This window comes from Aythya ferina, assembly GCF_964211825.1.
Source record: "Aythya ferina genome assembly, chromosome: 1".
In the NCBI taxonomy this organism is placed as follows: Eukaryota; Metazoa; Chordata; class Aves; order Anseriformes; family Anatidae; genus Aythya; species Aythya ferina.
Window position 1 is genome coordinate 153,651,031 of NC_140296.1, and position 23,526 is coordinate 153,674,556.

General features: G+C 48.5%; 1 protein-coding gene across 2 annotated transcripts in view; it reads right to left on the bottom strand.

The window, feature by feature from the left end:
- Positions 1-23,526, bottom strand: part of MRTFA (myocardin related transcription factor A) — a 75,660-nt gene that overhangs the window by 4,496 nt on the left and 47,638 nt on the right. Inside the window, exons 3-14 of one of the 2 annotated variants that reach the window (XM_084507067.1) lie at positions 10,822-10,877; positions 9,259-9,334; positions 8,427-8,588; positions 6,814-6,989; positions 6,237-6,392; positions 5,464-5,717; positions 4,984-5,155; positions 3,634-4,749; positions 2,561-2,719; positions 1,523-1,687; positions 546-737; positions 262-322 (exon numbers count right to left, since the gene is read on the bottom strand). In XM_084507067.1, coding sequence (XP_084363193.1) covers positions 262-322; positions 546-737; positions 1,523-1,687; positions 2,561-2,719; positions 3,634-4,749; positions 4,984-5,155; positions 5,464-5,717; positions 6,237-6,392; positions 6,814-6,989; positions 8,427-8,588; positions 9,259-9,334; positions 10,822-10,877 — 2,745 coding nt within the window. The remainder of the gene's footprint in view (positions 1-261; positions 323-545; positions 738-1,522; positions 1,688-2,560; positions 2,720-3,633; positions 4,750-4,983; positions 5,156-5,463; positions 5,718-6,236; positions 6,393-6,813; positions 6,990-8,426; positions 8,589-9,258; positions 9,335-10,821; positions 10,878-23,526) is intronic. The other variant, XM_084507068.1, reaches the window with a different exon arrangement.

Below are 23,526 nucleotides of genomic sequence, written 5' to 3' on the forward strand. Positions count from 1 at the left end.
GCAGCGGGGACCCCGCTTTGCAGCTCGCCCCCAGGGAATTGAAGCTGTGGCCGGTGTGGCAGGGAAGATGTGCCCAGCTTTGATGCAGCAGAGCCACCAAAAAGCGTTTTAAGCACACCAATGCCTGGCTGGCGTCTCCCTGGAGGCTTTAATGCCTGCCAGGGATGCGGGAGCAAAGAGCGGTGACAGCCAAGCACATCAGCGGGCTGCCACTTCCAGGCTGAAGCCCCAGGGCTGGCAAGTGCCGCCTCATCTCCTTACCTCCGCTCTCTATGAGGATATCGAACAGGTCGTCCATCTGCTGGCTGGAGCAGCCGTTCTCCTGGGGAGGAAGAGGGACGGGTTAGCTCCCTAGGCACCAGGGGTGGGGCTGCTGTTGTACAGGGAGCAGCCAGAGGCACGGCACCAGAGCTCTCCGTAAGAGGGCTCAGAAAGGGACAGTTTGGTCTCCGTTCTCTTTTCCTGGCCCGGATCGGGAATCTAAAGGGCTTCACGACAGCAACTTTGCACCTGCTCTCCAAGGGAAACAGGAGAACTGCTCTCACCTGGGCCTTTGGCTGTTGCTTCATGGCCTCTTCATAGCCTGGTGGCTCTTTCATTGGGACCGAGGGCACGGGGAGAGGAGGTGGAGGAGTTCCAAAAAGCGACGTGTGCTGCTGCTGCTGCTGCTGCTGCTGCTGCTCCAGGTCCATGTGGGCTGGGGAGGGGGCAGCAGGAGAGCCAGGCTGGGATGAGGGCTGTTAGGAGCAAAGGCAGAAGGAACGATCAGGGGAAAGCTCAGGGCTGCTTTGAGAGACCATCACCCCCCTCTCTTGGCGAGGTCTGCGCCGTGCTGCTCCCAGCAGCCCGGCTCCTTCCGTGTACTCGGTGCCCTGCGCGCTGACCGCGGGGGCGTGAGGCAGACTTCCCCTCCCTGTCAGCTGGAAAGCTCTCGCTGGTATTTTTAATACCAAAGCAACCACGCCACAAACCACCACCAGGCTGCTCCTGGCTGGGGAGAGCTTCATCTGTCCACATGGGGGAACTCCTCGAGGATTTGAGAGAGAGAGAAGGCATTTCCCTCGCTTTGTTCAGCCTCCTCCGCACTCGCGACGGAGCCGGGACCTCTCTTTTCCCCCACCTCTCTCCCTGCAGCGCCGGCTTTGGCGACACGATGGGGCCTGACAGGCAGCAAACCTCACGGCCCGAGGGTGGGCGGGGAGCACCAGAGCACCGAGCGGTACCGGAGCTCTCCAAAGGAAGCCCCAAGCGCTGCAGGAAGCGGTGCTGGTGACTCAGCTTTGCCAGATGAATCAGCAGCCAGCTGCCCATACGAAATGTTCGAGTGCGGCCGGGGGGCTTGTGAGTGATCCAACCCACATCTGCTTCCCTGGAAAGCCTGGTCACCTGCTCTGCGGCCCGCCTGGAGAGGAGCAACCCCAAGCCCCAGCTGCCAGAGCTGCTTTGGGGGCTGCTCTCCACGTGAGAGGGGCTGGAAACCCCAGCGTTGTGGCAGCAGCCACTGGGACGGGCTGGGGGGTACCTTTTTTGGCACACTGGGTTGGCCGGCCTTGCCAGGAGCACCAGTTTTCAGGGACCCTTTGTGGAAAGCGTTGAGGAAGAAGGGCTGCAGGGTTGGAGGTGCTGAGAAAGACAATGTGGTGGGGGGCTGCTGCCCTGTGACCACCTGCAGGCCTGGCTTCTGACCCTACAGGGAGGCAAAAGGATGAGGAGAGTCACTGCAGGTGCCCTCCGCAGCACAGCACACAAGCTCAGGGAGCCTGTGGGGAAATGGTGCCTGCGTTTACCTGCTGCATTTCCACAAGGCCTCAAAGCGAACCAAGGCACCGACTCTTTGCGAAGGGGCCATCCCACTCTGACTACACTAGGAAGGGCTCCTACCTGCACATCCTTCCCAGGACCTGACCCAGAAATGATCCTCCGAGCTCTAAAAACTCTTCATAGAAATATTTCTCTCTCTGATCTTATTTACATGCTAAAGAGTGAGCTAAGTCAGCCTGACATGGGCTAGGAAAGGAGGAGCTGCACAGCAGGGGCTCTTTAGCGCTGTCACTTGGAGGAGGGGTAAAGGCAGAGGTGCTCCCTTTCTCGATCCCACGTTGCACTTCACAAAGACATAACTAACAGGCGTGCTCAAGGCGCAGGAACACAAATACAGCACGTTCAGCTGTACCAGATAGTAAAGGCCACATCTTTTTGCCCTTCTCAAAGCTGAGACACCACCTTCAGAGCAAAGCTCCTGCCCACACCACCCTCTGGCAGCTCTCTCCGTGCAGTAACCACCTCTTCATTTCAGCAGCGCTCCTTCAAGAACTGAGGACACCGCTGAGAACCAAGGCTGCCCGCGGTGCCTGTCATCATTTTCAGTTGACAGAAAGCTCCTGTCTAAACCTCCAGCTGGTATTTTGTCCAGAGGCAGGAGAAGGTGCTGGGAGACCTCACTGTGATGATGGTCTCACCAGGACTCTGTGTGTGTGTGCGCTCCCTTCCCACCACTGCTACAAACCCTGGCACAGAGCGAAGGAAAACAAGGCAGAAACGCGAGCAGGCAGCACGCTACCTTTCTGACAGCTTGGTTTAGGCCTCGGGGCTGCTGCTGCTGCTTCTGCTGCTGCGTGGGCTGCTGCTGCTGCTTCTGCTGCGTGGGCTGCTGAGGAGTGCTTGCAGGTAGCTGACACTGTGGCTGGCTGGAAGTTTTAGCGGGCGATGATTGTACTCTCTGGAAAGAAGAGGGTATCGGTGAGGAGCTGTTCCCCGGGCACAACAGGGAGCAAGGATCGAGTTTCTTAAAGGGTGTATTAAATCTGGCTTTCCTGACTCTTTAGGAAATTAAGTCAATTGTTCTGTTTCACCAGGGAGAGAAATCAAACTGGGGTGGGATTCTATGTCCTACACGAGGAGGTGGTGCCACTCGAACTCCCTGGGCTCCGTGACTTCCCTCAGGGGCTGGCAGCCCTAGCACGGGACCTATCCCTGACTACATGGGGTGAGCCGGGGCTGACATTTGGCTGACTTGCATCTCACCAGCTACGCAGTGAACACAGCCTGTCCCTGATGGTGGCTGCTGCCACTTGCCCTGCTGGAGGTGCAAGAAATGCGGCAGCAGAGAATGGAAATTTTCTCCGATACCACAGAGGATGCTGGAGTTTAACTTATGCCATAAAACATATTTATCTCTTCCTGGAAGAAGCACTCAGAACACTTCTGTTAAGTGCTGGATCCATGCCAAGAGGGGAATAGTGCATCATGTCTGATGAAAGGCTCCACTAGCACCGAAATATCGACATGCATTAAAACAAAGAGCAGTCAAAAAGCAAAATGTCTGTTCTCAGGGCCTGATTTCAGCTCTCAGTAGACAAGGGGATCTATCTATCACTCCAGTGAAGAACAAGAGGTGAAATACATCCTCTTTTTTCTAATACCATGGGCACAGTTGTTCTGTCGAAAAGTGGTAGAACGATTTCTACCATGAAAGATTTACTTACACCGCTCTGTTTTGCAAAGCCAGGAACTCTCAGAGCAATAAAACACCTACTAAAATACCATTTTAGTATTTACTGAACTGAATTCCCAATGTATGAAGTCATCCCGTGGTAACCTGGACCCTAGGGACGGGACCTGAGCCTCGCCTACCTGCAAGGCCGGGCAGCTACTCCCTGCCTTCCCGTGGGGCGAGAGGCCCTGCCTCTCAGCGCTCGGCTTGGTCACGGTGAGCACGATGTGGGTCCCGGTGGAGTCGGTGATGAGGGTGGGGGGCGGGCTGCCCTTGATCAGGTCGCTCAGGGCGCTCCCTTGCTGGCCGAGGAAGAGCCGCGGGCTGTGGGACTGGCACGGCGGCTCCGCATCCGCGGCTGGCACCTCCTGCTTCACCATCACGGCTTTCTTTGGCACTGGGCTTGGATTCGAAGTGTCCATTTGGCTGGCGGCTGGCGCGGGGCTGAATTGGTCGCTTTGGCCACTGGATGGCTTTGCGGACGGGCAGCTCAGGAAACCGTTCTCGCTCTTCACCTGGACGCCGAACGCTGCTGGGCTGGGGGCGAGGGCGGCTCGTTCTCCCGCAGCCGCTGGGGCCGGCAGGGACTGCTGAGAGCGCTTCTCCTGCTCCAGCTGTAGTCTGAGCATCTCGACCAGCTGCTGCTTCTGCTTCAGCATGCGGGTGAGTTCCTCGATCTGCTTGTCCTTCTCCTGCAGCATCTGGTCCTTGTCCCTAACTTCCGCGTCTCTGCTGCTACCGGTGCTGCACCGCTCGGCCCTGGGTGCTGTGCTCACGCTGCAGGAGGAAGGTTTGGAGCTTTCTTCCTTCACCAGAAACTGCACCGGGGAGGCCTGCAGGGTGAGCTGGGTCAGGGGTGAGGTCACCATCTCTCCAAAGGTGTCTCCGGTGGCCGAGTTCTCGTCCCCCGTGCTCATCTGCGAGCGCTCAGAAGGAGTGGGAGAAACGGGAGGAGTCGAGCCCGTGCTGCCGAACTTCATCACGCTGCCACCGGTGACCGTGGCCACGACCACTTCTGCTGGTGCAATGCCCGTGGTGACCAGGGCTGGCCCCGTGCTCAGCCTGGCAGCAGGGAAGGCCACCACCACTTCGGCAGCTTTGGGGAGAATGGCTGCAGTGCTGGGCTTGGGAGTGGGGGTGGCAGGGCCGGCTGCACCGTTCTGCTCTTGGTAGGCTCTGAGACGCTCGATCAGGTCCGTCTTGGTGCCCGAGACAGGCAAGGCCCTCAGCTTCAACTCCTGCTTCAGCTCTGCCACCTGATGAGGGGGAAGAGGGCAACATTAAGACAGCACACGCTATCACCAGAACCACTGGGGGAGGGCCAGGTGACCCCCTGCAGGCCAACACGCCCGCATGTCTGGTACAAACTGCAGGGCAGCAACGCCAGCCCTTTTCAGCAACATTGCTCAGTGTCGACTCCTCCACAGACAATGGCATAAAAAAAAAGGGCCGTGCAGTTTCCCAGGGCTGCCAGCAGCACCAGCGCTTACCTTCATCTCATCGAGGTTGGCAGGGAGAGGGCCTGGCTTGCCCACTGCAGCGTTGCTGTTCTGTCGCATCAGCCCGCTGGAAGCGGAGGACACCGAGGAGCTGCTGCTGACTGTGGCAGAGAGATTGCGTACGGCAGGGGCGCTGGCACCACTCTGCTGCTCTCCTGGAGGCCTGCAGCAAAAGAAAAGCCACGGGCATCAAAACCAAGGTGGAAAGGCACTGGAGGCCCTCAGTGCACGAGAAGCCAGTCGAGGGGATTTAGGTATCTATGTCCACAGTCACACACGCTCAGAAACACGAGCACCACCCCAGACATTAAAGCACGCCAATGCTTTTGGCTAGATCCAGCCTCCTGACGCTGGCCCTTTTTGAGGCCCACCGTAACCCGAGGCTCACAGCTCCCACCCAGAACACCATTTGATGCTAACTGTACTGGGCAAGCCCGTCCCTAAGAGAGAGTTGGCGTTTTGGACCCGTACTTTGGTGGAGCTGGCAGGATGGTCTGGTAGTTGTAGTGCTGCTGCTGCTGCTGGTTGAGGATCTGAAGCTGGAGAAAGAGTTGCTGCTGCTGCAGTATTTTGGCATAGGATGAATCCATGGGAGGAGCTCCCTTGTCCTGCTTTTGGTCCGGGGGGATATACTGATGATATTTAAGCTTCTTGACTTTCGGCTTCAACTCCTTGGCTTTCTTACTGCGCTGAGACTTCTCGCTGGTAGACTTGGGCTGGCTTTGCTATTCGGGGGAAAAAGAGGAAGCAGATAAGAATGGAAACACTGAAATAACGCCCCAGGTAAACCAGAAAGCACGCTGGGGTTTTTGTTTGAAAATTCTCCATATTTGACCTCAGGGCCTTTCCATGCTTCTCTAAGTCGGGCAGTACTACAGCCACAGCACCCACAGCAGCTCTGCAGCACCCTAAGGCAGGTCACAGAAAGGTGGCAATCCATCCTTCCTAGCACGCCGGACCATTTGTCCATGCAGGGCAGAGTCAGTGTCTCTTCTTCTAGGTAATACCGATTGGTTCAACACATTTTGCATTCAGGACCCAGTTTACAGACGGTGAACAGCTCATGGACCAGAAGAACCTCTTAAATAGGTTACAAATAGGATCAGAGGATGACACCGGTGAGTATATAAGCATTCCTTTCTTAATGCCTGTTCATATAACACTTCCAGCTCCAAACCTGCTTCAGAGTAACCACCTTACTTTCTCTCAGACTACACCCACAGGGAAATCATCCCAAACCGTACCTTAATGAGCGTCGGAGGGGGCTTGGCAGCAGGAAGAGCCGCTCCATTGGTAAGACTGGGGGGCAGGAGAGGTGGAGGTGGCAGAGGCGGGGGGGGCTGTTCAGGTAGGAAAAGTGTTTCACTGGAGTCCGCACTGATCTGCAACTGGGACGTACCCTGCAGGAACAGAGAGAGGCATAATGCACGCACATCAAGGAAGGAAGTATTTTAACAGGGTGCTGGGAAGTGCCCACTTAAAGGGCAACAGCACAGGTTTCGAGTCAGTAATGAGGATCCTTTAACCCACTCCTTCAGTTGTTCCTGAGAGGCAGCACAACTTCTTAGGGCAGAAGAGGAATCAAAATCCTACAGCTGCATCCCCCAGCTTTGCCTGCCAGCGCTGGCTGCACAAACCCAGGCTGCATCACCAAATCACGGCTGTCCCCCTTCCCCTCACGGCACCACTACAGGGACCTCTAACCAGAGGGCATCATCAGTGCCACACAGGGCTAACACCCTCACATTTCAGGACCCTCTGCCACACATCAGCAGTGGCTGTGAAGCTCCAGGGCACTGCAGGAGGCCCCCCCGTCCTCACCTGAGCTAGTGATGTGCCAGTGGTGCTAGGGAGAGGCTCACAAATCCGCGAGTCCATCGGCGATGGGACAGACCCCTGGGACTCATGGCTGGCTGGCTGTTCGGGGGAGAGGGCATCACTGCTGTCCTCGTCAAAGGAGGAGTTGTCTGCAACCTTTGGGTAGTTCACCTGTCCAACTGAAAAGACAAACACCAGCTGTGGGCTTCAAAAGAGAATTAAGGAATTATCTCACTTGCCCCTAGATGTTTCATAAAGATATTGAAGGCATGGAGAGACTTGTGTCTGAGCAGTGCTTAAAGCAACAGCTAAAAATGAGAGAATGAAGCCCAGCGTGGATCCATCTGAAGTGTTTACATTCGTCTCTGCTATCAGTAGAACAAAACGATGCTATCAGTAGAATAAAACGATGCTGGGGTGAACCAGCAAGACAAGATCAGGAAGTACAACATCAGCAACTTAACCCTGCCCAAACCCAGAACCGTGGGATCAGCAAACGATCAGCCTACTTGCTGATCATTCGGCACCACGGAAAAAGGTCAGGCAGTTTAAGGCCGAGTCATGGTTTCTTTGGTGTTCATCCTAGGTGGTGGAAGATAGAATCACTCTTCAAGACAGAATCCCAAATTGTTCTCCAGTCTTACAAGCAGCAAGGGCTATGGATTAAGAAGTGGCCCTGACTGCTGTTAGCATTTCTGCCTGCCTGCGTGTCCCACAAGCAGCAATTCATCTCAAAATAAACCTGGTAAGCAGGAATCTTTCGCACCTAACACAAGAACAACTGAAATCCAGGGAGATGTGATATTCTCAAAGTCAGAAGCAAGCCACATCTCTTAACACTCCAGTTCACAAATTCACTCTTTCTCTTCTACAGTTATTTCTTCTGCAGCAGTGAAGCCAGGCTCTCCCACAGCACTGTCCTTTTTGTTTTTCATGCTAAGTATGTGGCCTTGCTCACAGTTGTGTCCCATTTGTCTTTAAAGTAGCTGTGTGTGTTTGAGGGGACGAATAACCACAGACACACGCAGACTGCTCAGCCCAGGGGAAATGGGAAAGAGCACTGCTGAGGCAGTGGGCAGGCTACTCCTCAGCATTCCTTTCAGCCCTTGGAATGGCGCTGGCATGATTTACATCTGTTCTGGTTTATTTTTAAAGGGATTGAATTCTCTGAAGTTTGTAAGTTCACAGACAGCTTTTGTTTCATCACACCTGTTTATATTCTGTCTCCTCTCCCTGATCTGAGTCCGTCAGTGGGTTCTCCCTGACCAAGGTTGCTGATGTGTTATACCCAGAGAGATTTTTAAGGAGAGAATCCAGGGAATGCAAGCTACAGCAGTCTTTCAAGCCTTCAGGGTATGCAAAGACTTTCATATTATTCCAGGATGTCCACACTCATAATCTAATGTCCACACACATAATTTAATGACTCTGTACTACTATCTGTGCCAGAGGGAGTTTTGTTTTTCAGAATCCCGGGGGCTGAAAGGCTGCGATTCTGCAACAGGAAAACAAGGCCAACAATGGGCTCGCACTCCCTTAAGCAGGCAGGTGAAATGACAGGAAATCACAGCCACATGTGGGCAACGCCTTCCACAAAGATCCTCCTCTGGCCTCACCTATAATGGCTTCCTTCAGGCTGGATTCCACAGGCAAGATGTTCTTCTCCACCAGCTCCATGGGGCCTGGCCTCTGCGCTATCTTCTCATTGAGGTCATCTGCCAGCCTGGCTCTCTTTAGCTTCAGCTGCTTAGCCTGCAAGGAGGGTTCGGCCGAGGTCTCTGTTCAGGGGAAAGTAAATAAAATGGCATCAGTCCAGCAACGGTCAACCTATGCACTTTAGCAGTATTTGACTTCTGTTCAGAAAGGTAACTGTAGACACTGATAGATAGCTGCACAGGAAAATAATTGCAGATAATGCTAGATAACTACACAGTGTAAAGATGTTACAGATATATTACAGATATTACATATACTGAAGTTATAAAGATGCTACAGTAGCTTCCGTGACTCTAGAATAGGACAAATTCACTGCTCCCAAACTAATGTCACCTGATTCTCATTCACCTTTTCCCTTTCAGGTGTGTCCAAAGATGTGGCACTCAGCAGCAGGGTAGTACTCCCTCTCTGAAACTGAGGTGCATATTAATTAGATCAGATCTGCCTTACTCCCACTCTGGATATTTTACAGTGTCTTCCGTTAGAAGAGCAATCCCTACCAATTCCATTTCATTTCAGCTGCACAAAACTGCACAATTTGAGTTTACCTAACAGATTTTTCTGAGAATCTCCATGCAAAGGTTGTTGGATCCCTCCCAAGAAATCATGATCTTCTGCCAACTCCCGACTACAGGAAAGATTTGGGGGTCCAGAGTCAATACAGAAAGCTACTAAACAAGTAGTTAAGACAATGTTTGTGGTTGATGTCCTTCTGTTTCATGTGTGCCATACCTTCCAGAATGTGCATCCTAACCAGCTCTGATCTCTCTGGCCTGGACCGGATTTTCCGTTTCAGATAGTCCTCTGTCTGCAGCAAAACAGAAAAGCAAAACCAGTTTTAGTTGATCAGGCACAGGAGTGAGGTGATCTTGGGACAGCACAACCAAGAGAAACAACCATCCTTAGTTGCTTCTGAGATCTCAGTAAACACTGACCAGTGAAGGGACATTATTTTCTGTCCCAAGGCACCCACAGAGTGAGTTTATTCTGAAGATGACCTCCCACTGGACATCCCCTCAGTGTAAGAGTGTTCTGCTGCCCTGTGGAACAGAAACTGGAAAGGACTTCCTCAGGACCCGAAGCCCTCTTTTTGCTTTTTATGCAAAACCACTAACGTGTCAGGGTGAAACACAAGACATTTCTTTTCGCATTAAAGGACAGACATGTTGGTTCCAATGTTCACAGCAAAGACTTTCATATACTGCTGGCATTTGATGCCGACTTGTGGTTTGGGCATAATCTTCTTTGTTTCAGGATAAGCTGTTTGTTAAGCTAAAGACCCCATGCACTCCCTTGGCAGGCAAAATCTAAATGCTATGACAAGACCCATTTCATTTCCAGAGCTGCTTTTAGCTCTGTCTTTGGAGAATGTGCTACAGAGCAATGCACGGAGATGACCCTGCCCAGACTGAGCCTGTTACCCTGCACACATCCAGCAACGGGAATCTGGGAGCAGAGGTGAACAGACTGCTGAGTACTGCCCAGCGGAATGGGCCTTACAGGAAATTCATATGGAAGACAGTCAGAAAACTGCACCATACTTGCTCGGTTGCCCACACCAAAATATTAGCTTGGTAAGAAGGTTTTATTAAATGAGGAAGAAGAAATAAAGCCTTTGGGACACTGGTCATAATGCAAAACTCGTTGTTCCAAGCTTTCCATCAAGTTTAAAGTGGCAACGCTGTCTGACAGGTTTTCATCACAGCTGTTCTTTAGTCTTATGTTGCTTTCACTTTTAAAACAGAACTTAGCCCAGAGTCATACGAGTTTTTATTTCCCCTGTAGGCCAATCAGAAAAAAAAACAACAAACCACTGTCCCCAGAGACCTTCTGAGGAACAGAAATCAAGAAACCCCCAGTTAGCAAAGGTGCAACACGAAGTGTGAGGCCTGGCTCAGGCCTGGCTTCCTCTTTCGACAGAGCCAGAAGTGGGTGTGACTTCAGTGTTGGGATCTTCTCAATTAAGTTTACATAACATAATACAGCATAATATGACATAAATAACAATGTAAAGTAACTGGGTGGTGGGGAAGAAGAATATCATGGACCTACAGGAAAAATCCAAGCATTGTTTTCAGTGGCTTTCAGGCACAACTAGTTCACTGAGGGGTAACCACCACCACGCAGAAGCTGAAGAACAGCCCACCCTATACATCCGTGTCTACGCAGCATTGTGTTACATCCAGAGCATGAAGGACTTCCTTCTGCATCGCATCAACAGCTACAGGATGCCCAAAATACGAGACATACTCCTCCTGACTTCCCTAAAACCTCGAAGAGCATACTGCATCTTACCCTGGCCCGCTCCAAACTCCTTCTCTGTTCATGAAATGCAGCTGGACTTTTCAGAGCTGTTGAGAAAAAAAAAGAGAGAATGAGTAAGAATGCCATGTCCTTTCAGGCCAACTAAATTAACAAATACACCACAGCAACTGCCTCCTGCATCTGTCAACACGCTGGACCAGATCTCCAGCTGGTATAAAGCAATGTGAACTGACATGCTCTGCTTGACAGCAAAGGAGCTCCAGGAGCTGGATTTTCTGTGGGCTACTGAAGAGAATAATTTGGGCTCCACTTCTAGGAGAGCTAACCACTGTTCACCAAGTGGGGGCCATGAACACAAGGCAAAAATCTCCCTCCAGCAAATGCCTTTCCCAAGTTTCAGCATGGCGTAAAACACCCCGGACCCTTAAATAAGAGAACGGCACCAAAACACTGAAGAGATACGTGAAATGGTTGGAAGGATGGGGGAGGATCCTAATGAACTGTAAATCCTCTTTACTACCTTGTAATGTCATAGGAAGCTGCAAGTCTTTCATTAATCCGCACCTGTGCTTTGTGTACAGGCAAGGGCTGGTCACAAATTCTGTAGGTCCCCAGCAGGACGTATATATTCTGTGTAACAGAAACTAGCAGGACAACGGGAACACTTGGACAGGAAAGTATATCTGCCTGCTGACAGATAACCAAGACTTGAGGAATTAACAGCAGACCTCCTCGCCCCCTCAGGCCTAGTAAAAGAGCAGAGCCAAAATGGATCAGGTTTTAAGAAACCGATCCTCTGCTGTCCAGGACCGTACTAACCCTGGAGGAATCTCTCGCTCTGCCTGGCTCCCCTGCAGCACACAAAGCTCACGTCCCACGGTAAAACTGGAGAAAGGGGGTGACATTACTCCTAACTCAGCACTGAGAAGCGTCACTTGCTCCTCATGCTTTCCCAAATCCACGAGCCGTTTGCTTGCTACAACAATTGCATTGTAGCTTGTATTCAGAACTGCCTGAAGGGCACAGAACTCATTTCCTTTCATATTTAGGAAGTATTTATATTTAAAACTGCTCGATGGAGTTTCTAAATTACCATCAAGATAAGCACCAACGTTAAAAAATCCTGCAGCTTTAAAGGCAAGTTGCAAGGCTTTTGAAGCCAGAAATCTCAACTTGTGCAGTCAGTAACTCCGAGGTGTTGCATGCACATCCTCCAAAATACAGTCTCCTTGTACTCTTTTTCACTTGAGACCAATGATTAAAATATTTCTCAAATGTAACTTAATAATGAAATATCAAAATGCTATTCAAAAATTAAAAAGCTTGCTTAGATGCAATGCAGGAAGCTACTTCCAATGCATGCATAAGCTTCTGAACTTTCCTACGGAATAAAATGCAGAGCCAACAAAGACAAAATGTTAAGACAGAAATACCTCCTGTGAAATATAGGCAGTGTCCCTCTACATTTACAAAAACAGGGTAAAAAGTACAAGTTAGTCAATATGCTAGGAATTATGAACACACCGGTGCCCCATAATGAGATTCAGGCTACAGCAGTGAATGAAGAGTAATTTGTAGAGTAAGTAAGCAACAACTGAGCACTAACCATAGTGAGTATACAACTGCTGGGGCAAAACAGTTCCTGTTCAGATTAAAGATGGTTTCATACAATCGAATTTCACACAAGCCGGGAGAAATCACCAGAGAAAGTTATGCAAGCTGGCAAATGGGAGTGCTCTGATTGCACTTTGGGATAAGTAGTGTATGGGCAGAGAGATGGTTTTGCAATAACTGAAAAAAATAACATAAAGAAAAAAATGTACTGGCCAGCTGAGACATTAATAGCCGCGCAGTATGGCCACCGCATTGTCATGACCACAAGCAGCAAATCCCGCTGGGAAATGCTCTTCTCAAGCCCCATGGACTGCTTGTGAATATATGCATGAGCTTGAACACATTTCTCTCGTGGTACACGTATCACGGAAAAGTGAAGTAAAAGCTTCCTTAAGCTCAGGCAATCCTGGGCAAAGATACCGGGCGATAGATAAATCACCATCAAAATCTACGCTGGAAACAAGCGCAGCAAGCCTCTTCTTGAGTCCTCCAAATCCCTCTCCCCCTAGAATGTGCCGGCACGGCAGTAATTCTTCGCTCTCCCCTTCCTACCTCTGCCGTCAGCGTGAGGCAGGACATGAACTTTAAGTGACATTTCCCTGGCCACGGCAACTGCTCAGGAAAGTCAACTGCAGGCGTTCAGCTGATTTCACAGGTAGTCCAGGAAAATCTTCAATAGGAAGAATAAAACCAAGACAAAAAGGATCCCCGAGTCAAAGGAAAAAAAAAGAACCCCCCTCCCCCAAATCCCATACACATTAAATAGTAAGCAATGCAAAACTGCTACGGGAAGACCCTTGCAAAAACAATGTCAGTCTCTCACGACCAGCTCTCTGCAAACAAGCACGGGGCTGGAGCTCGCTGTGCTGGCAACACGACAGAGGACTTCATATCTGACCTCTGGAAATGTCAAGAGGGCACAAATCCTTCCCTGCTTCCCTCAGCAATCTAGGATGGGGCTGCCATGTCAGAGGAGGGTGTCTGTTGTAAAACCCCGCTCTGTCTGAAGTTAACTAAGCCTTGCACATTCTGCTGGCCACGTAACGATGAATATTGTACTGGAGCAAATGGAAAAAAATAATAATAAAAAAATACACAATTCTTTCTGCAGAAGACTGAGGCTGGGAGGCAGACGGTGCCCAGCACCGGCTGGGGCAGGGCTCCTGCCACCAAAGCAGGTCGTGCATGCACGGCCCCTGGTACCTGAAGCAGCAAATAGGACCCCACAACGTGAAGGAACTCCTAGCACCTGATCCTTTCTGACTGCACGGCTTGGAGAAAATATATTAGGCTGTTCCTTACAGCGGGTTGTCTATCCTGTTCTTGAAGACCACTAATGAAAAAATGCAGCATTATATTGCAGAGAAATTATCCCAGAGCTTGCTACCTGAAAAACCTTTCTGTATGTCTAAACTGTATTTCCCTTCCTACAACTTATACTCATTATTCCTTGCCTTGCCTGCAATAATTACAGAGAACAACCTATTTTCTTCCTCTTTGCGTTTATCCCTATATATTTGAAAACTTAGGTTCTCTCTTCTGCTGGATAAAATGAACAAAGCCGGTTATTTCATCCTTCCTTTACAGATAACATTTCCCAGACCTTTGCTTGTTTACTCTCTTCTGGACTTTTTCCAGTTGATCTGCATTTTTCTTGAAGTACAGTGCCCAAAATTGGGTATATATTCCAGCCTAGGCTTTATCAGTGTTTCAGAGAGCTAAAGATTATTCAATAAGACTTCTCAGTTCCACGTGTCAGGCTGTTTGCCTTTTCTTGGGTGCATAAAACATGTAACACTGTTTACTTGTGCTTGGCTCACAAACCGTGAAAGGTCTCCGATCCTCTTCTGCGGAGCTGCTCTCCAGCCGGGATTCTCCATCCTCAGTTCATGCCACTGGCTGGATGTACCAAAAGGCAGGAATTCTGCGTTTTTCTCCCCATCCCCAACATTTCATTTCTCAGCTTCTCCAGAATATTGTGAGCCCCCCATCCTGCCTTCCTCCCAGCTTCCTAACCCGCCAGCTTAAAAAATACACACGATTCCCTTGTTTAAACAGAATTACTGAAAGCAGTGCATAGTATCAGACACAGACCTTAGGGTCTGTCACCAAAAGGTGACTGCCTCCTCCCTGTGGCACGTGCCCCTCCCCAAATGGGGTGCTATTTAACTCAGTGCGAATCCTGACCCTGCTAACTGCATGGCCAACCTTGCCAGCTTTGCTTGCAAAACTTGGGGGAGCCGCTGCTGACCAGACAGTGTTGCCAGAGAAAGAAGAACTTGACAGCCTACAATAGCAGGGTTAGCTGTTGATAGAAAATTTGTATTTCTCTGGTACTGAGATATTGAAGAATGTAGAAGGAATTTCCACCAGGCCCCCTTTCAGTTCGCTGTACCTTTGCCTGCCCTTGTGCTTTTGTCTGTATGTGATATATGTGTGATATTTTCATCCCCAATAAACGGAGTTTCTACTTTCTGCCCTCACTCCTGCACTTGGGCCTGGGACAAAGCCCGCTAGCCCTCAGTTATGCTGACACAACAGTTTGTGGCCTCGGATCACGGTTGTTTTGAAAGAGTTATTTTAACCTGGATCGGTATGCTCATTTACAGCCCGGCTCCACAAATAATTGTGTCAGCAAAACTTAGCAAAAGCTGCACGGGCAGCCAAAGCCAGAAAGGAGCGGCTGGGGCTGAAGCCCGTGCTGCAGTGGGAGCCCCCATGATGCTGAAGCACGGCCCCAGAGCCTGCAGCCTGCCCCATGCACCTTGGGGAACAGCCTGAAGGAGGAAACGGCTCTCAGCACCACGTCCCACGCAGCAGGCATTACACGTGGCTTACTGCAGGGATCAAAGGGATACCACCATCACCAGAAGTGTTTGGGACAGAGGTGTACAGGGCTTTGTCCCACTCAGCCACGTGGCGAGTTGCAGCACCAACTGCTAGGAGAAGAAGCACCAGCTTTAGGGTGACCGCCAGCAGGACACGAGTTTCCTACCGCCGCTGGGCTGGCTTGCAAGGACCTCCTGAGGACCTCCTACCACACACATTCCAGTTTTTCGTTCTCTCTGCTACTTGTGGACAACGATGCTTCCTCGCAGGATTCCTGAAGCGTTACAATCTCTGTGGTCACACCCTCAGCTACCAAGAGAAAGCTCTCTGGAGATGAGTGATGCAACTGCGTTGTGCCTCCACCCTACTGCAGAAATGGTTGCAGCTAGGGCACTGCAACTGCTGGCCTTCCGTCTGACCCCCAAAGGGAGGCAGCAGCCACACCGGAGCATCTACGATGACAAATTCCTTTCCATACAAAGCACAGCAATGGAAATCACTCATCTTTGCTTCAAGCTGATGTATTAATTCCTGTGAAACTGCGTCCAAAACTGCAGTGCGTAACTTCAGTGTTCCCTCAGCCCACGTCATGTTTTGAAGATGACGATGTGTGAGTGAAGGGAGATTCTGCTGCAAAGTGTCCAGGTGGTGCTGCCTGTAACGAAGGTGACTCGGGAAACCAAGGCTCAGCCCAAATCTCCAACGTAACAGCAGAAACAAAAAGCTGGGCAAAATGGTCCAAACATTTTCTGCTCAGGGATTATTTACCCTGCAGCATACAAAAGCCAATTTACGCCTTGCAAAGCTTTCAAGGACAGTCATATAAAGATACTTGAGTTCCTGTTACCCAGTGTGAGAACTAAGTGGAATCAGAACCGCTCTAAGAATGAAACATGGCAGAGGAAGGGGATGGAAGGATCCAGCCCCTCAGAGAGGAAGGTCAAAGAAGCCACACGCTCTGCATTTGCTTCTGCAGTTGATGGAAGACACCAAGATTTGCAAGGAGCCAAATAATGCAAAAGGGTCTTCAGAGATCCTCATAGCTCAGATGTCTAGGGAGGCTGCAAAACCTTCTGAAATCGGGTAAGATTTCAGAATAGGAATTGTCTATCAGACCTGTACACAGGGAAGAGACAGCAAGGGAGCTTTCCTTGGTCACACACAGCATCGAGCACTTGACGGACAGCACAGGCAATGTTCTTCATAGGCAATACCTGAACTGCAGATCAGTTGGTCAGACAACGTGCAGTGTTTGTGGAAAACTACAGCTAAATGTGAAAGGCTGAATCAAGAATCCTGCTTGTCATTTAGACCAGCTCATGAAGGAAAATTAAAATCTTTGTTATGACAAAGAGAAGCTCATGTCCTGTCCAAAACCAACCTCAGAATAACTCAGAGAGGCAAGGCCTACCACTGCAGCTCTTCGCCTCCTCTCTGAACCAAATTCTAGTTTCTCTCTCTTGTTTACTATATGCTTTCGTAAAAAGATGAGATAAAGAGCTGCAAATATGCTCATGACTTCCTCTGTCAGTTCAGGGTGGGGCACCCACCCTGTAGCACTTTGCGTGGCATTTGGTAAGACACACATATTTTGAACCACAGATCAAGGCTGTTGGCACTTTCTTCCTATTTGTCCTCACCCCACTTCCAAAAATCATTTCTCAAAGCACAGAAGACAAAAGTATTCAAAAATTGGGTCACCAGCACAGAAGGAGCTGTCATCTTGCTAGTGGGACAGCACCAGAGAGCAGGATGGTGTAGAAATATGAAACAGGTGGGAATACACAGGTGATGGAAAAGAGATCTTCACTAGTACTCTTCTTTTTAAGTAGCTCCAGCGAATTTTCCGTTTGGGACACAAACCTGATCAAGCCTGATCATTCCTGCTGATTTCATACCCCTGGCATGGATAAAAACCCTTGGATTAAGGCTAAGATCTGAGCATCAATTTAAGGATTAGGAAAAAGAAGCCACAATCAATGAACTGTGATTATTCAAGCCCAGAAGCATGACAAACTCAGAAAATTCAGCCACCACCAAAGCACGGCATGGTGACGGTGCCACAGCGTTACGGAGACTCCCGTGACTGAGCTATCCCAAGGGGCAGCAGAAGACAGGCCACGTGTAGTGGAAGGCAGACGTCCTGCCTCCTGCTGCCACCCCAAGCCCTGTGAGACCCCCAAACCTGCTCCTCAGCACCCTGAGGTGGGGCTGAGCATCACAGCACCACGCGGGTGGGACTGCGGGACCCTGCCCCAGCTCTGCCTTTTGGCTGTACCACAGCCATGCCTCCTTTCAAATACAGCTGAAATCTAAGATTTTTGTTAGCTTCAGCAATGCGACAAGCCTGCCTGTCACAGCCAGCGTGCAAGAATTGAGAGAAAGCACTAAGAAGTTTCGAGGGCCAAGCGGAGTTAATTTGAACTGTCAGAGATCTGTGTAATTTCTCAGAAGACTCACCCTCTGGAGGAGCAAAATGGAAATTGTCACCCATGGTAACAGTTATCAGATCTCTGAGTGTCTTGCTACAGCTTCAAGTCCAAGAACACTTAGGGCAGGCACATAGAGATAATGCACAGCCCACTCTGCGCATCCACAGTAATTCTGCAGTCAAAAGACATCGCTGATACCTGAACTGAAAACATAAAGGAGGTAATAGAAAGCTTCACTGCAATTATTATCATTCCACCTCCAAACTCAAGAGGAAAAGGGAGATAAGGAACTTCTAATGGGAACCCCTCAATTGATCCATTCCTACACCAAACTCCACGCCTGTTTGTTGGATGGTTAATCGCCCCTTTGCAAACTCTTCTGACAGCTTCATGGAGAGCCAAGATGTGGGGCAGTGAGAAGAAACAGGACAGACCATTCCCAGCTTCCAAGCAAGAATAAGCCCAAACAGACTCCAGGGAACGTGAAGGAAAAAGAATTGTATCGCAGACCAAGTTTTGCTCCCCTGAATTATTATGCTTCTCTTGCAAACAACCGGCAGAGCTAAATACATTATTGTTGCAGGGATCAGGGACTAAATGCAGCCTGCCAAAACCCTGAGCACAGCCTTTTCTTTCTGCAACTTCAGAGAGGACAAACAGCACATTTCCACGGCTAACACAATGAACTTTCCTGCTCCAACCATGTCTTATTAATCACAGATGATACAAGCACGTGGAAAACAAACACTTACAGCTATCTGAAAACATGAACAAGCCAGGTGCTGTTATTAGGCCTCTTGCAACGAGGCCCTCAGCTGAAATCTACAGACTCCCTTCTCCACATGAAGCCTCAGGCCTTTGAAATCGGGCTTCAAGAGAAGAGATCAAAGTCAAAGAACGAGCAAATAATTTCCAGGAGACGAGCTGCAGGTAGATAATCAAATTAAAAGAAAAACAGTTACAGATTTCTGTGCGAGATGCCACAAACAGAAAACACAGCTGGAAGTGTCCTCCACAGCTCTGTTTGTGTTACACTACCTGCTCAGAGCTCCAGTTCTGCTCTCGGAGCAGGACATCTAGCAGAGCAAAAGTCGCGCTGCAGCCTCTCTATTTGAGATGTCATTCTATACACAATGAACCAGGAAATACACGAGATGAAGTGGAGTAGTTAAATATATAAATATCTATCTTAAAAGTTTGATGGGTTTGGGTTTTTTATTAAAAAAGTCTGTGAGTAACAATAATCACAGACCATATGTTTGTTTTTAACTCCTTATCCTAAATGGTATCCTAAATGAAGCACAATTTCAGCTGGTTTTGTTTGTGGAAATACCTTGTGGGACAGAAGCAGCAGCAGTGGGCACAACAGCAGAAACCAGGTGGTAGGGAAGTATAAATTTGTATTGTTGTTACTATAGATACACTTTCAAAAATACAAGGAGCATCACTTCGAAGTCCTGATGTGTAAAGAAGCATGCGCATGCCAGAGCACGTTACGCAGCACAGACACTCGAGGCAGGAAGAGTGTTTTGGGGGGATTAAAGCAATCGGTTTCTCTGCAATTCAAATATAACACACTGATTCTGAGCCACACATCAACACTCCTGAATTAATAAAACTCCAGGCAGCCATAGCAGCTCATCTTCTATCACGGCCTTGATGCAGAAGGTGAAATGTTGTGGAGACATTACGAATTGCACCTGAAGTCGCCGACACGACTGCAGAACACTTCCTGTTGCGAAAAATGCAGCATGTTTAGGTAACTGTGCTCTAACAGCTCACTACCTTTCCCTTCCTCGACATGGATCAACAGACGATCCTATTTAGCAATTAACACAGTTAAACAAATCTAAAAGCCAGATGTTTTTGGTTTGTTTTGACAACATGTCAGTATGGCCTACCGTAGCTATTGTTCATAGCGGGAATCAGGAATTGACAACATCCCCAAAGGACCGGCCTCCCTCAGCCACTGCCCTGTGCATGGCATTGAGAAGCTGCAGGTTTAAAACTGCAAACATTTTGCTTACTGAAATCAGTACCTCAACTGTTTTATTGTAACGGATGCAGAAGGCCTCGCACAGGCTCTGCACACATGACTACTGATAGGCCAAAACATAAATGTGGTCTGTATCCTAGACTGGCCTACTTTAGGCCAAAACACAGCCTGTGCTCTGTATCTTAAAATCACTTTCTAAGTGTCCCCAGCAACTGGCAACACCTTTAAATTAATTCTGAGCAATGTCTCTTGTACACCCTCCTTAGGAGAGTCAAAGTACACCCTCCTCAGGAGAGTCTGAAAGCCGGTAGGCAGCACAGGATTCACCAATGTCGTATACCAAAACACACTCAGGTAACCAACAGGCTGCATGTCCAAGTAGGAAACTGCACTGGAGTGTTGGTAACTCAAACCTACAGCATGCAATCACCTCAGCATGGCAACCTGTAAAAACAGAGACATTAGAAAAACAGCACAAATTCCAGCCTTCCTGGATTCTACCCTGACTGCCATCTTCTAACTGCTCAGTGTGAAGAGAAGCTCTATTTCCAATTATTAAGCGATTTGCACTAAGCAGTTGCTGTGACAAGAGAAGACAAAGTACTGTAAATCAGTACTGGTCCCAGCAGAGAGGTAATGCCAGGTGCATTCAGATGAGACATTAGGAAGAAATTCTTTTCTCTGAGGGCTGTGGGGCACAGGCTGCCCAGAGAAGCTGTGGGTTCCCCATCCCTGGAGGTGTCCAAGGCCAGGCTGGATGCGGCTTTGAGCAACATGGTCTGGTGGGAGGTGTCCCTGCCCATGGCAGGGGGTTGGGATTAGATGGTTTTTAAGGTCCCTTCCAACCCCAACTATTCTAGGATTCTCTGATTCTCTGAACTGCCAAAGCAAAGCAAGCACTAGCTCAGAGGGTTCATGGGATGAAAACCCCAAACTGCCAGCAGGAAAAAAGTTTACAAGGACTTGAGCTGAGTACTGTGTGCTGGAGAGGAAAGCAGCATTTTGTTCTTTTCTATTTTTTACACCTGCCTTCTACACACATTCATACACGCTGTGTACATGGCATCCTGGAACCCAAACACACAGCCAAAGTAATTGCATGTGGGCTCAAATCCAGGAAGCAGCAAATACACTGAAGCAAAAAAGAAGCACATGGAAATTCTCTACCTGTGCTGTAGCTCCCCTCCTCTTAGCTCTCAGTTCAGACCATGCCCTTTTCAAAGGCTGCCTCCATCACCTTTCAGATATTCACAAAGCAATGCGGAGAGCAACACAAAGCACATCCCCAGAAACAATTTTCAACTTCTGCTTCATCTGCTTGGTGAATCTAATGGTCACTACGGCAGCTTCCCTGCAGGACTGCGCTACATGAAAGCCTTAATTGGCTCTATTTTGTGTCTGCAAAGAGAAGCCAAAGATCACAGTCCCCGGCTGATAAAACAAGGGGCATGTGAAGCTTTAAAACAGGCGCAGAAAACAAACAGAAAAAGCAAAACATGTTTTGCAAAGCAGAATATTGCTATACTGGCCAAATGTCTTTCCCCTAAAATTGTAGTTGAAGATACTTTCCACGTGTCTTTCTGCTCAGATGAGTATTAGCTGTTGTGCTAAACATTCTTTTCGAGGGTGGAAAACTGGACATTTAATTCTAACAAAACAAAACAAAACAAAACAAAAACTTACAATAGCTGTGACTTAAATTTGACACTGACAGCTTCTGCCTGTTCTGCTACAGCACGACAGGGTTCAGTTGAGCACTGAAGAAGTTTTTGTTTAGTTTGCATTTTAAGAGAGTAAGAAAATCACTTCTGCATAGTTACCAAAAAAAATGCAAATAGTCAGAGAGCTTCTCTATTGGCACTATCAAATAATAGGCCAAAACTTGAATGAGTATGAAAACTCTCCTTGTTTCTAGATACAGTCCTAGCTCAAATCACAGGCATGTCAGCTGCAGATGAAGGCTTGCTTATCACCTCCTTCCTACAGGCAATGCAGAATTTTAACCTTCAACTAATGAATCCTGCTACTAGTAAAAGGTTATGCAAAGTGATAACAGAGGAGCAAGAAGAATTAATGAAGCATTAAACTAAATTATTTTGAGTCCTCCGTCACTGCTTATAAATGTTTTATTTCTATCTACAATACACTAATTCTTTAGTGAAGCGTAGCCCTGCTGTAGGTGGTTGGTGGGCTGGAAAGGTTACTCAAGCAAGATTAAGTGTACTTGGTGTAAGATTGTTGAAACGTTTGCCTTTCCTCCCTACCATATAAACAAAATTCCACATGGGAACAAAGAAAGCAGTTCCCTGCTCCATTTCAAACAAGCAAAGCAGAACAGGGTGACTCTTTCAGGCTCTTCACTGTGAGCATCAGCTCCTTTACAAACACACATTCTCCCACTCCTCAGGTTTAGAGTGTCCAAAAGCCTTGTGTGGAAGGAAGCCTGAAATACAATTTCTTATTTACAATTCACAAACTCAATCCAAACACCACGTAAGAATTGTATTGCATTCAGGAGAACCAGAAGTACTCAAGTGAGCTTGCACAACAGATAGGTTTTAATGTAAAACCAGAACTTTTACTTCCTCCATTCTTGGTTTGTGGATTTCTGCAGGTCTGTTTGGTGATGGGATCCAGGAACTGAACGGAATTAAAGGCTAAATCCGAGTGAACATCTGGGATAGCATAATAAGAGCAACTCTGCCAAGAAAAACAGTTGATACTGAGGAACTGACATCCACACTCTGTATGTGAAAGTGAAACAGGAGGTGGTGTGTCAGATGAGCCCTAGTCTGGTCCCATGGACCAAATGAGTATTAGCTGTAAGCAGAATATTCTTCAGCTCAGTTTCACCCCTATTTAATACAACTCTCCAATTCTGTGAGCTTTTTGTGTGCAAAGCAAGGTACAGCAGGCACATGCAATCGGGAGTTTGACTTCAAAAGCACCTTCCTGACTCAAGCCGTAATGCTAATGAAGGTCCACCCATAACCACTGCAGTTCTTTCAAGCATGATAAGGCTCTCCAGATGGGAAATACAGGCCAGAAGCCAACCAGCACTTCCCGTGGAGAGAGCACGCCAGCTCATTTCATTCGGCGCCAAATCATCCTCTGGATTCCCAGTTTTAATTTTTGTTAAATCCCGATAAAGGGCTGAGCAGGGCTGGTTTCCTGAGTAACGAACTCAAGAGGGAGACATGGGGTCCGCGATCGCTATGTATAGCAGCAGATGACAGCGGAACAGGATAAGTACATAAATGCTTTCACAGACAGGGTTTACATGGTAGAGACATGACAGAGTACAGGAGACCTGCACATTCTCAGTGGAAAGGTAAAATGTCTATTCTGAACGGCTGAAAGGAGGAGCAAAGCTGTTGTGACTCAGATGCCTTCAGAAAGAACAGGGCCCTTAGTCATCTCCTGTCCTTCTCAGGTTAAAAATGGGATTTTGCTTTAAGTATCACAATTCGTCTCACATCTGATCTTCTCATTAAAAACGGCCCAGACAAATAATGGTTTAAACATTTCCCTATGTGTGGTTATTTCCAGTTGGCAGGTATGGGTAAATGATACCATGGCTTGGAGAGGAATAATTTTAACTCATGTTTAGAGCAGATCTGCTCAAATGTTTTTTCTTCACTGAAGAAAGAACCTTTTAATGTGGTGCCAATGTTTTCGCAATGATATTTCACTGAGCATTCTTCTTTGGTCTGTCATGAAATTCACACGTAAGAGACATAAATGAAGCAATGAAGGGTACAAGTCTGCAAAGACTCGTTATTTAGGCTATATTTTAAGCAAATTTAAGACTGACTAATTACTCTGGGTGCCTTACTTGAATTACTTGAAAGGGCATCGTTTTCA